Source organism: Caenorhabditis remanei, chromosome IV (genome assembly GCF_010183535.1).
Source record: "Caenorhabditis remanei strain PX506 chromosome IV, whole genome shotgun sequence".
NCBI lineage: Eukaryota > Metazoa > Nematoda > Chromadorea > Rhabditida > Rhabditidae > Caenorhabditis > Caenorhabditis remanei.
In genome coordinates this window covers 6516990-6530123 of record NC_071331.1, presented here as the reverse complement: position 1 = coordinate 6530123, position 13134 = coordinate 6516990, and the positions used below count along the sequence as shown (strand labels likewise).

Below are 13134 nucleotides of genomic sequence, written 5' to 3'. Positions count from 1 at the left end.
CCTTCCATTCCGTCAAGTTCTACGATCATATGTGAACCGAGCCAAGGCTGTCAAAAAGGCCGGTGGGCGATTTTATATCTCAGTTCCCAGCCATCGGAAATTTGCGCTTCTTTAGCCGGCCTTGAAGAGAACCAAAAGGTTAGTCGATATGCAAAAATTCAGACCATTTCGTTAATCCGCGGCCTCGACGGCCCTGAAAGCCACGGCCGGCCGTACGATAGCCTTGATCCGAGCTTATATCCGTCCTATATTCATCTCGCCTCTTTCTGCCGATAGGTCAACAACATTTGCTATGAATTCTGGACAATCTCAAGCCCGGATAGCAGTACCCGACGTTTTCTTTTCGTCGTTTTTCTTCACCGACTCCTGTGTCATACGTTGAATGTCCTGTAGCCCATCAATTCCTTCGAGCTTCAATCTCCCATCTGATTCTGAGCGATGGATCACGCCTTCACCGGAAACAGGAGAAACATCACCATAATCATCCACTAACTTGTCGGCAGGAACAGTAGTTGTTGGAGACATTGACGCCATGAAGGAAATAGGAAAATGATAGTTATCAGCAGTTCAAAAGAATGGGATTTACGTGACCACATGTCACGCAACTTCCGCTTTTCACTGTATTTTACACGAAAAAGTAGGCGGAGCTAAAACCGTGGTAAGAAGGAGAAGGTAAATTCTAGCCAGATTTATTAGCTGTCTCCAGTAAACTGCCCGTATTTATATGATATTGATCAATCCGGAAAAAAACGACACGGTTGGAATCATCTACTTTTCTGAATCCTATGATACCAAAACATTTTTCACGTTTTCGCTTTTTAGCAGACTTGCAAAATTCCGGGCCGGCCCGGCCCGGTCGGCCCGGATTTGAATTTTTGAACTTTTTCCACTACAATTTTTTGTCGAAAAATATATGTTCTGAAAATTTTTCATATTTTTCCTCAAGTATTTTTTTCAAAAACCTTCGAAACCTACAAAAAATTGTTTTTAAGAAATATTTTTCAAAAAAAAATCGGGAAATTTTCGAAAAAAAATTTGAATTTTTTTCAGTACTGAACTTCCGGGCCGGGCCCTAGAAATTTTCATTCCGGCCCGACCCGGCCCGGCCCGTTGCAAGTCTGCTTTTTAGAACGCGGACCGTATTTTTCCTTATTGGAAACAGACGAAACGTTCGTAAATCTCTTTTTTCCGAATTTATCAACAAAAAAAATTAAAAATCTTTTTTCGCCCTAAAAACTCGAACTAAAGACTAACTGTAGTCAACGACGCATAACTTGCCAGATCGGACGCAGCGACACGTCAACCGTAACCATGCGGCCACTGAAAATGCAAGCCGAAGAAAGGAAAGAAATGACAACGCTTAGGCCGACAGTTTCACGTCACTTTTTCCGTTTTTCATTCCCCTATGCTTTATCAGTGTTTTTGGCTCAGAAGGCGTCATTTTGAGAATTTTGAAAAAAAAAAAGACGGGCATCATGCGGGGGAAATTTCTGATCTTTTGGTCCAACTTTGAAGAAAATCGGTCCAGTAGGAAGAGCTGTAGGATCGGCGACACACACACAAACATACAGAATCTGGTGTTTGTTAATAGTAAAGATTTCTTCTTTTCTTCTGCAGATCAGTTAGTTGCACTGATTAGAACAAACCGTTCCTGTTATGAGAGTAGAAAATAATTTAAAGAAACTGAAAATAAACCAAAAAAAAAGTCAAGACAAATGACTAACAGAAATGTTTTTATCGATGTTTTATTCTGTTTCGCAATATCAATTTTTAATGAGTGATTTGTAACGGATGTTATAAACGGGATCGAAATAACCTTTCAAAAAACATTAACGAAATTAAATATTTCTGATAGCGGACTAATTAACTTTCGGTAAAATAACAAAACCATTTTGGGAATGCCGGTGTACTCCGGGTTGACGACTGCAGGCTGTAAACGTATATAATGTTAATATTAGGGTGTTTCATAAGTCTTTGCACTTTTTTCAATGTACCGCCCTCTGACTCCATGACATTTTTTGTTCTTTTTTTATTATTAACTAGTACTGTTACCCTCAAGAAACATTTCATTTTGCTATTTTACCGAAACAGTTAACTTATCACCAAAAACATTCAAGGCTTGGTCAAACCACTTCAGCCAATATAATAATGTTAACATAACGTTTCATAGCTTAAAAGTGAAACGCGTGCATAGTTTTTTTGTGATCTTGCATAACGTCAACTAACAAATGTTATTTTTCGTTCATTCTTGGTAAAATGTGAAACATATGTATCATTTTTGTATTTTTTCAAATTTCCTGAAAACCTCTGAAACCCACGTTTTTGAGACCTTGTTTTGTGATCCTCCAACGGACCTTCTCCCATTTCAGAGCCTCGTTTTAATGATTTCAGTCTTACAGGTAGTAATGCAGTCAACTTGACTATGATGATGTCACAACAAATCAACTCCAATAAGAGTCGCTCAGAAGCTTCTGCACCCTCGGGATCAGGATCAAGGCGACGTCAACTTGGTCCATCACAATCGCAACAAGCTTCATCTGACTCAATGGATCAAGAAAACATAATCACAATCTCTTCCGGAGATGAGTCGATCATCTGTATCACTCCACCACGAAAGAAGCAGAAACGACGGCGAAATGAGAGAAGACTGATGGAAGATAGAGAGAATTTGTCGTCGGATGATGAAGAAAACGGGATTGAAGGGCCTGTTGCACCAGTTTTGAATTCACATCATGGTGAGATGAAACGATTGAATATAACACATTATTTTTTATTTCCAGATATCATACTTTATGGCCATGGTGATACAGAAAGTTTTGCTTGCTCCCCATCCTGCAGAGTGCACTTCCAGAAGTATCAACGAATGGCAGATGGGGATGAATTGGAAATTGGGATGGTTGTGGAAGAGGTGTTATCTGAAGATCCTGATATTGAAGAAGAGGAAGAAGACAAAAACGTCGACGTAGGAAAAAGTAAGTAGAAATTGAATTAGATACATTATTCCATACTTGCAAACAGGGCCGAAACGGGCCGGAGCGTAACTTGGTTAAAACGCAATATTGTGAGCTAAAAACACACCAAAATGTAGAACTTGGCAAGTTCTATGCCCGTGACCTACTAAGGGCCGGATGGTTATTTGTTAATGTGCCGGAGCAAGGGAAAAGTGCCAAAAACGCGAAACTTGCCAAAAAAACCATTCTAGCCCTGCCCGCGGTACATTAACGGCCTGCCACCCGGCCCGTAGTCACAGCCATAGATCTCCCCGAGATCTACATTTTGATATTTTTTCCAACTCGTAATCTTAAGTTTTAAGAAAGATACGCTCCGGTCCGTGTCGGCCTGGTTTGGAAGTATGCATGATTCTGGATACATGACTAGAATTCTATTCATGATTATCATGAAACAACAATTCATTTTTCAGAGAACATCCTGATCGGCCCAAATTATCCACCTGAATTGCCGGAAATGCTCACCACAACACCATTCGAAGACCAAGACCGAGATGAACTCACCTGGACACCCCCAGCATCCCATCAATTAAAGGATATTAATAATACTCCACAGCAGATTGACAAATTCTATGAATTGACTCGAAATGTCTACTGGCGAGCAATCTGGAGGGGATTCGATGGGCACATCCCGTATGAAATTGCACTGGAGAACCTGATGAAGAACAATTATGATATATTCGATAGTCTCAATTCAATCGATCAGTATCTCCGAGTTCTCCCACGACAAATGAAGCCACCGTGTGCAATTCAGATGAAATTCATGTATGAGAATTCTATGAAAGACGTCAAGGCGTTGCGTCAACTGCAGAAGCGAGGGGTAAGTTGAAAACATTAAAATATTGTTTTGTGTTTCAACTAACTTAAATAAGCATACTCATTAATTTTTTTACAGTCAATAAGTGTTGTTCCTTTTTAGATGCAAAACTACAATTTGGCAGAGATCCATCAGTACCGCTACAAAATGATCCGCTTCTTCCATCTCCAACCGCTCTTCAAGCTTCCTTGCAATTGCAATGAAGTCCTATGCTCAATACTCCATTTTCTGCCAAGATATGCCTGTGAAAACTGCACCAGACGCATTAGAAACATCGAGGAACCAAATGAGAATAGACTCTGTATTATATGCAAAACATGGAGGCACTTGAATGGGAACATCGTGGATCGACCAGCGAGGAATGTGGTCTTTACGGATGAGGAGACAGAGAACGTCGAGAAGTGTAATCGATTGGAGCATCAGATGGGACGTCACCTTAAGTCAAGTGAGTTCGATGATCATTTGAAAAAAGAAAGGGATGAGCGATGGAGCAGATTGGAGTTGACCGACGAGGAGAAGAAAATTATTGGAAAACGATGGAGTAAAAAGAGCGGAAAAGACATTGTCGACTCTCTCCAGCCATTTGTGATGCCATTGTTTGTGGTGTGTCGATGCCAGAAGCAGCCAAATGACGGAGACCTTGAGCTTACTGCCGAGCAAAAAGAAGAGTGTCTCAAGCTGATCAAAAAGTCCGTCTTCAAAAAACAGTTGAATCGAAAATGGTGGATAACTGATCAAGCGAAAGTAGCAGAGAAGATGGGAGTAGCAGTGGAGAAGGTTGAAAGATTTGTAGAAGCTCACAACGAGAATTCTGACGTAAGAAAAACTATTCTGAACATCATAAATGAAGAAAATATTTCTTACAGGAGACAATCCTTTTGATGTACAAGAATTACATCCCAAATCTGCCAACTACGATTAGAAGATTTGCTCACAAGATACCTGGAGACATTGAGCCATGGCGGGTTAGAGAAGTCTATGAAATTGAGGAGAAAACAAAAATTGTTTGTCAAGCGTCTACTGAAGCAAATGAGACCTCAAGAAAGAAGTCGGTTGCAGAAATTCAGAAAACTGTGGTTACAACAAAAAGTGCGCCAACGGCAGGAAAAAGAAGGCAAGGAAAGAAATAAAATTTAGCTGGTAGCGCTGATATTGCCTGAGTAATTTTCCCAAAGACTTTTTTGTTCAGTGTTTTAGAAATTTCTTAAAAACCTAAACGATATTAAATGTTTCATTTCTATGATTTAGAGATAATTTCAATATCTTTTATACTAGTATCTTCCTCTTATGCCGGCCACGCCCACTCCCATTTCAACGCTGCGTTCAATTTTTGAACACTGCCGGAAGAAATGAACGAGAGCGTTCCTTACACAGAAAAAATTAAATTTATAATAGCGTTGTTAGTTTTTCAATAATGGATGACGTCATGTTTCCACTCTGCTTCATTCCGTTTTCTATTCCCATTTCAGTTGTTTTGTACTGTTTCGTCTTTCTTTCATTTTGCTGTCGGAAAACAGTTTTTGTTCCAATTCCTCTTCCATAAAATCGCATTCCACATACTTTATTCTTGTTTTATCAACTTGTTATCTATTTTCTCACAATTAACTTCCTTATCTTGAATTGAAGCATCAGGCATAATTTTTGGCTGATATTTTATCTGGTGTCACTTTCAACGGTTCATTTTTCATTCATTTTGATAAATTTTACTGTTTAGTTACATTTCTGAATAAACAATCATCTTATTTTGTATTTGATGTCCAATTTATTTGACCTGAAAATACAGCGACACCGTGAAATTAAGTAACAGATTGGAAAATTTGAACAATGAAAACACTATTGAGCGAAAAAATCGGGTTGCTTTTCTGATAACGCTGATATTGCTTAGGTAATTACCATTTTCCGATTACTGTTTTCAATCAGGGTATCTGAAATTCTGAAACTTCATAACCTAAACCATATTATCTGTTTCATTTTCCTCATTTTGAGATCAATTGAATTTCTTTCACAGTTGTTGACCTGATCTGTGACTTGTTATAATTGGATGACGGCATGTTTCCACTCTGCTCCATTCCGTTTTCAATCTCCCTTTCAGTTATTTTGTACTGTTTCGTCTTTCTTTCATTTTTGGTGTGTGATGACAGGTTTAATCCTTTTGATATTTGATATTTATTTAACTATTTAAATATACAGTAAATGTCACTGGAGGTCAGGTAAAGTCCCTCACGAGACTAAACCTGAGAAAGGAAACCGGGAATAAGGAATTATAAAATAGGTGTTGGGCAAGGGGGAGGGAGAATAAAGAAAGAAAAAAAAATCAGAATCGTGCAATATTATTCACAAGAAGAGACTTGAATTCCGATGGGCAAAGGAAATGAGGGACATTAATAGTTAAGGCATTCCAAATAGGTATTACAGTTGAGAAAAAATTAGAGCAATTAGGATTTATACAGATAAGAGACATTGGGCGACGGGAGGAGGAACTTAACCTGACATGGGTCTCAAGACTAGGAAAATATGAGGCGCCGATTATAAGATTGTATAAGAGAAGTAGTTGCGCTTTGAGCCTACGGTGGCGCATAGAAAAGAGGTCAAGTTGGGAGAGGCGATCCGAGTAGGAACAATAAGGTGTGTTACAGCGTTGAAGAATTTTCCGCGAAAAGAATCTGAGAGGAGTTTCGAGCTTGTGCGCTAGTTTAGATGATGGGGGAGGCGAATAAACGACAGAGCAGTATTCAACTAGAGGGAGTACATAAGTTTTGAATAGGAAGATATAAAATTGGGGAGAGTTGGATTTGAAAGATTTCAGTAGTTGTTTTGAACGGAGTAAGGCGAGAGCAACAGCCCGATTAATGTGTCTAGTGAACTTGAGATTAGGTTCTATTAATAAACCTAAGTCCCTAACAGAATCAACGGAATCAATGAGGGAACCTCCAATAGTGTACGGGTGAGAAGAGTTTCGAGGTCCGAGACGAAGAAGGGAAGTCCGAGACGAAGAAGGGGGGTCCGAGACGAAGAAGGGATTTGTGACTTGTTATAATTGGATGACGGCATGTTTCCACTCTGCTCCATTCCGTTTTCAATCTCCCCTTCAGTTATTTTATACTGTTTCGTCTTTCTTTCATTTTTTGGTGTGTGATGACAGTTTTAGTCTTTCGGGCATAATACCTCTATTGTTTTCCGACTTCATTACGATTTTAAATCGATGTTCCTTGTTTCCTTTGAATGTTGTATTCATTTTGACAAATATCTTATCTCGTTTTCCTTTCAACGATTCATTTTTCATTCATTTTAATAAGTTTTACTGTTTCCATACAATATAAAATAAACAATCATCTTATTTTCTATTTGATATCCAATTTGTTTGCGGAGCAATACACCGGGGCACTGTTTGGAAAATTTGAGCAATAAAAATATAAGTGAGCGAAAAATGAAAATTATGCCAAAACCAGATCAGAAATTTTAGAAGCACTTGCGATGAACAATGGATGGGCCGACCTCGTGGTACTCTTCTTTGAAGACCCAAGAATAATCGAATCCATGACTCAAGGCCAATATCGAACCTCCCATCCAAGCTGAGTTGATATCCCGACTTTTCGTGATTCCAACCTTCTGGTCACTGAAAAACTTCATCAATTTGAATTTGTAACCAGTAAACTAGCCTTACTTTGGAGCGATGACCTTCAGCTCGTCATTCAATCGATTTTCAAAGCCAGGTAGGCATGTTGTGCCACCAGAAAGAATAATATTCTTCCAGAGTTCTTCCCGGATGCTGCCGTCGCATTTTGTGATGGATTCCGAGACCATCTTCGGGATTCCAGCAAACTCCGGGTTGACTACTGCCGGCTGTAAACGTAAAATAATGATGGAAGAGAGAACAGAGAAACTTACTTTGAAAAGGGCCTATGAGCAGCGGAATCGTTCGTCCCCAATCATGATGAATTGTCCGTCTGGAAGTTCGTAGGCCAGCGGTGGAGTCATGAATATGGGTTTCATCTCGTTTGCAAAATTCCGAGCGACGTAGCAGAGTTTTTCCTTCAAGTCCTGCACAGCCTGACGCTCTCCACTGCTTGTGAGGTAGTAGCCTCTTTCCGTGAGAAGTCTTTGGAGATACTCGGTGAGACCTCCTCCAGACAGTTCCATGCGGCAGATAGCACTTGGGATTGCATATCCGACGTAGACTGGAACGGTGTGGGTGGCGCCATGACCAGAGTCGAGTACGAGTCCAGTGATGCGTCCCGAAGCGAAAAGGGACATGACAGGCTGCATAGCAACGTACATGGCTGGAGTATTGAAAGTCTCGAACATGATTTGAGTCATTTTTTCCCGGTTTTCCTTTGGAGTGAGTGGAGACTCCGTGAGAAAAACGGGATGGTCCTTCGAATCGGCGTTGAGCTCTGTGAACACATGGTCCCAGATGATCTCCATGGAGTTCCAATCAGAGATGATTCCGTTTTTAATCGGATGAGTCAAACCAAACTGAAATCGCTTCTTGAAAGCTTTCGAACCAACGAGACCGGATTCTCCAACATTAGAAGGGAATACGAGTGGAGGAAAATCGCTTCCGGCGAACCCAGCCTGGAATAAATTGGCATTGACACAAAAAATTGTACATATAATATTATCAAAAACAGGGGAATCGTCGCCTTACGATAATGGACGTATTGTGAGTCATAGCTGAGTAGACGAGCTGATAGTGAGTTAATAGAATTGGTTGTAAAACCGAAATATTGGCAAATAAATACGTGCAATTTACCGTCTTGCAACTTATGTACGAATACATCATATAAGAAAGCCAGAATTTGGAAATTTTTGATTTCGATTAACAAAATACGAAAAACTTAAAAATTCCTGTGACTGCTCACAGGAAAACTTCTTTTTTGCAAAAAATTGCATTATACCTGAAAATTCAACGTTTTTAGACAGAGAAAGTTGCAATCAGACCAAATGTAGATAATTCTGTTGGGGAGTTTCAGTAAAATAACAACTATGCGTTGTTTCCAGTTTTACCTAATATAAAGCTTACGTTTTCTGAAACTTGACAACATTGATAAAATAAATACGTGAACTTTATTCAAATATCAGAAACCCAGAATCGGCAATATCGCCAACTCTGTGAAAAACAAATTAATTGAAGGAAAACTATAAAAACACGTGAACTACACAGGGAGGAAAAAGATTCACAGAATCGGCAAGCTTGCCGATACTGTTAATTAAAAAAGATATTCCAAAACATTTAAAAACGTGAACTCGGTGACAGTAGAGGGGGTACTTCGTGGATAGAATCGGTCTTCGAAATCGTGAAAACTGTCGATAAGTTATAGTAAATGCCGAATATACATTGGAAATGGGTGCCATTCAAGTCTAAGTTGTCTGAAATAATAAGGATTTATAGAAAACTTTGGTTTCTATTACTAACCTTTGTAAAGTGTTATTCCAATTGTATCAAAATGATTTCAGTGATAATCCAACACTTATATTTATTGATTAAAAAACAGATGAGAAAACTGATAGATTGGGTCCTGCAATATGAACTTGTATTATGTATATATCTTACCTGTCCGAGAGAAGAACGCTTTTTGAATAGTTTTCCATTGAGATAAACCAAAAATAAAGAACATTGCTACCGCTGAATGAGAAATGAATTTTCTAAGAATTTTTCAAGTGAGCATCAGGGAATGAAGATCGCTGGAAAAATATCAGCGTGCCCTATATTTTAAAAAACACAGTTCTAGAGCAATGTTCTTCATTTTTGGTTTATCTCAATGGAAAACTATTCAAAAAGCGTTCTTCTCTCGGACAGGTAAGATATATACATAACACAAGTTCATATTGCAGGACCCAATCTATCAGTTTTCTTATCTGTTTTTCAATCAATAAATATAAGTGTTGGTTTATCACTGAAATCATTTTGATACAATTGGAATAACACTTTACAAAGGTTAGTAATAGAAACCAAAGTTTTCTATAAATCCTTATTATTTCAGACAACTTAGACTTGAATGGCACCCATTTCCAATGTATATTCGGCATCTACTATAACTTATCAACAGTTTTCACGATTTCGAATATCCACGAAGTACTCTCTCTACTGACACCGAGTTCACGTTTCTAAATGTTTTGGAATATCTTTTTTAAATAACAGTATCGGCAAGCTTGCCGATTCTGGGAATCCTTTTCCTCCCTGTGTAGTTCACGTGTTTTTATAGTTTTCCTTCAATTAATTTGTTTTTCACAGAGTGGGCGATATTGCCGATTCTGTGTTTCTGATTTTCTAATAAAGTTCACGTATCAATGGAGTTTAGTGATTATAATGTTTGCCTCATTATGAATAGGAATTGAGTGGAGCACAGAATAAATAGATATTCGGAAAAAATGTGTTATCTCTGATGAAACTCCCCAAATTTCCCAGAATTATTTAGAAAATGCGATTTCTTGATTTTTCCGGGTGCCCCCAAGAGAATTTTGAAAACTTTGATTTGTGAGTGACAAATTAAAAATTTCCAAATTTTGGCTTTCTTATATAACAAAAGGTCCACCAAGAAGCATACTTCATTCTATGAGAATGTTAATAGAATTATAACGTTAGCCCCTGATATGTCTATGTTTAACACTCCTCCATAGGTTAATAGATAACAAAAACCTTTCAAAACAGAAAAAAACACCAGATCTACATTTTCCACGGTTGTAATGAGTTATAATTTTCCGTAGCCTAGAATGAGAAACGCTGAGAAATTATGTTAGTTTTGTAAAATTTCAGTTTCAATCGGTTTTTAAGAACACATGGGTAATAATTCAGGTAATGCCAACTGTTGATTTTTTTTCAATGAAGAACTAACCTTGATTGTGCTCGATCCGTTGTCGATGACTACAGGAAAACATATATCAGTAGACATTTTGGAAGCTACTCGAGAGTTGAATACTGGAAATATTAGTTGTCAGAAAATCAAGACCACTAGAAACAGTGAGTATGTAATATTGAGAAGCAGATTTGTTTGTGATCGATTGCCGGAGAAAAAGAGAAAAGCGAGTTTTCTGAATTGTTTATGTCGTTACGAAATGGTTTGAGTAGGAAAATCTCAATGATGATGAGTCATTGGAACCAGGTTTAAAAATTTTAACCGTAGGATTGAATAGATGTTGAATACTGAGTTTAAGATATACTGTTACTGAAGCAGAGCAAATATGTGTTTGATAAGAGCAACATGTTGTGGTTGATTATTAACTTTGATTGGAAGTTTCAAAATATTAGTGAATCTCATCAAGATCAGAATGGAAACGATCAAGGTCATCTTGTAGAACCAGTTGAAGGAATTTAAGATTTTTTTTCCCTTTCCTACAATAGAGAACGATTTAATTTGAAACAAACTTGAACTTGAACAGAAACAGTAAATAAACAGAACTGTTGCCGCGGTTGATTTTGATATTGATATTTGATATTTTTATTTAACTATTTAAATATACAGTAAAAGTCACTGGAGGTTCAGGTAAAGTCCCTCACGAGACTAAACCTTGAGAAAAAGAAAGATTTTCATTAACCAAGCTGTTGATCATGTCGGTGAGGTGTCTTGTTATGGCCTTTTAGCTCACTCTCTGAAAGTAAACAATTATTGAATTATTCGTGTAAAATATCCTACATTTTTCCTGGCCCTCTCTCACCCTCCTCATTTGGCATCTGAAATGCTGTTTCACCTCATACATCATTTTTTGCCGTTGAACAATACAATTGAGCTCTATAGCCGTAACTTAGCTTTATAGCCGTAACTCCTTCCTTCTTTCCTGATATTTTGTATTCGCTGAAGTAAATTAACAAATTCGCTGATTCCCAAATCAACAGTAAGATATTCAGTGAGAGGAAAAAACGATAAGTTGACTGCATTTTCATAGAATTTCTGAGAATGATTGCTTGGAACCTCAACGACTTTGTTTTCGTGTTTCCCGGGTTCCTGCATGACCGTGAACGGATAGGTTTTTGGAATTCATTAGTTGTGACAGTTTCAAAGAAGTTGGCTGGTACCCAAACCGCAGCTCTATACCCTTGGTCTAAGTGTTCTTTTTTTGGGAAGATTTCTGATTCCAATTGTTCGTTACTCGGTTCCTCATCCACATAGTAGTTACCTAGCTTGGTCATCGTCGTGAACAACGTTAGCTCGGAGAATAACATTGAATGAAGGAGGTGTAAAAAAAGAGAAAATGAAACAGTGAATCACACTACTCCGAAATCGTTCAAATTTATGGCAGTGATTGTCCTTTGTTGGAGTACTTATAGAATGTTTTCAAGGAAATGTGGGACAGTCTCAAGGAAGATATAATGTTTTGTATATGGATGTTGATGAGGTGTTTACAAAGATTGTGAACCATATTACAGACTCACGTAATTGATGGGCGAACTGCGCTATCATTGGGCAGTTTGCGGGACATTTGGGCAGCGCTGCGGAGTGGCAGCGGCAACCCGCCCATTTGAGGCGCAGTTCGCCCGATCCCCGCGGATTACCTGCCCAGTAGCTGCCCATCACCTGCCCATGCGCAGATTGCCCAAAACCGGCGCGGTCGCCCAAACCACTGGGCAACTGGCGCACTAGCTGCCCATCTGCTGCGCAAAATTATGTGAGGATAAATTTCATTGCGCAGTAAACAGGTTCTGGCACAAGCATCCGAATTAGTAGAGAAACTAGAACAGTATTTTTTGTGTGCAAACTTTATCCAGGTGTTAATGAAGTACAGTTCTAAAAACTTAATTTTTGTTCATTCCTATTATTAAAAATTTTGACTTCCAACTTTTGTGTAGGGAATTTTATTTCCGGTTTCGGAAGGTCTAGTTCTAGAACTGTTGGATTCCAGATTAGTGACTTCCAAATTTTTGTACCTGTGAGAAAAAATCTACTTCTCACAATTAGAACTTGTTAGAACTTCTGACTTCCTAATTTTTCACTTCTAAATGACACTGATCCCTGGTGAAGGTACTCAGATGGTTGGATAAATCTTCAATGCAAAAGTAATTATTTTCAGTTCACAAACTCGTGCCGGGATGTCAAAGGCGCATATAATTCATTCGGAATTTTGCAAAATGGTTGAAAAAAATCAAATTTCGTATGCTTGAGCTTCTTTTCAGATCTGCAAACCACGTTTTCCGCTTCGAGACCATTTCGAGCAAAATCTTTTAATTTGAACGACCAAGCGATCAATAATAGGTTTTAAATTTTTGTTCTGTTTCAAGAACTTGACGAAACAGGACTACTGTAATCACAATACTATGTACGATGTAGAATTAAAAATTATTAACATAACAGTTTTCATATTTATAACCACATT

The 13134-nt window shown here is 38.3% G+C and overlaps 3 protein-coding genes across 3 annotated transcripts; 1 reads left to right on the top strand and 2 right to left on the bottom strand.

Moving 5' to 3' along the window:
• Positions 1–2422: 2422 nt before the first annotated feature.
• GCK72_012597 (uncharacterized protein) lies at positions 2423–4955 on the top strand (the record flags this gene model as incomplete). The annotated part of the gene is made up of 5 exons (XM_053729237.1): positions 2423–2735; positions 2781–2972; positions 3422–3828; positions 3928–4641; positions 4692–4955. The coding sequence occupies 5 exons, from the start codon at positions 2423–2425 to the stop codon at positions 4953–4955; spliced, it is 1890 nt and encodes a 629-aa protein (XP_053584009.1).
• A 2329-nt stretch (positions 4956–7284) lies between these two features.
• Positions 7285–7629, bottom strand: GCK72_012596 (uncharacterized protein; the record flags this gene model as incomplete). Its single annotated transcript, XM_003095474.2, has 2 exons — positions 7285–7441; positions 7490–7629. The coding sequence occupies 2 exons, from the start codon at positions 7627–7629 to the stop codon at positions 7285–7287; spliced, it is 297 nt and encodes a 98-aa protein (XP_003095522.2).
• A 96-nt stretch (positions 7630–7725) lies between these two features.
• On the bottom strand, positions 7726–8497 carry GCK72_012595 (uncharacterized protein; the record flags this gene model as incomplete). Its single annotated transcript, XM_053729236.1, has 2 exons — positions 7726–8400; positions 8474–8497. The coding sequence occupies 2 exons, from the start codon at positions 8495–8497 to the stop codon at positions 7726–7728; spliced, it is 699 nt and encodes a 232-aa protein (XP_053584008.1).
• Between the last annotated feature and the right edge of the window lie 4637 nt (positions 8498–13134).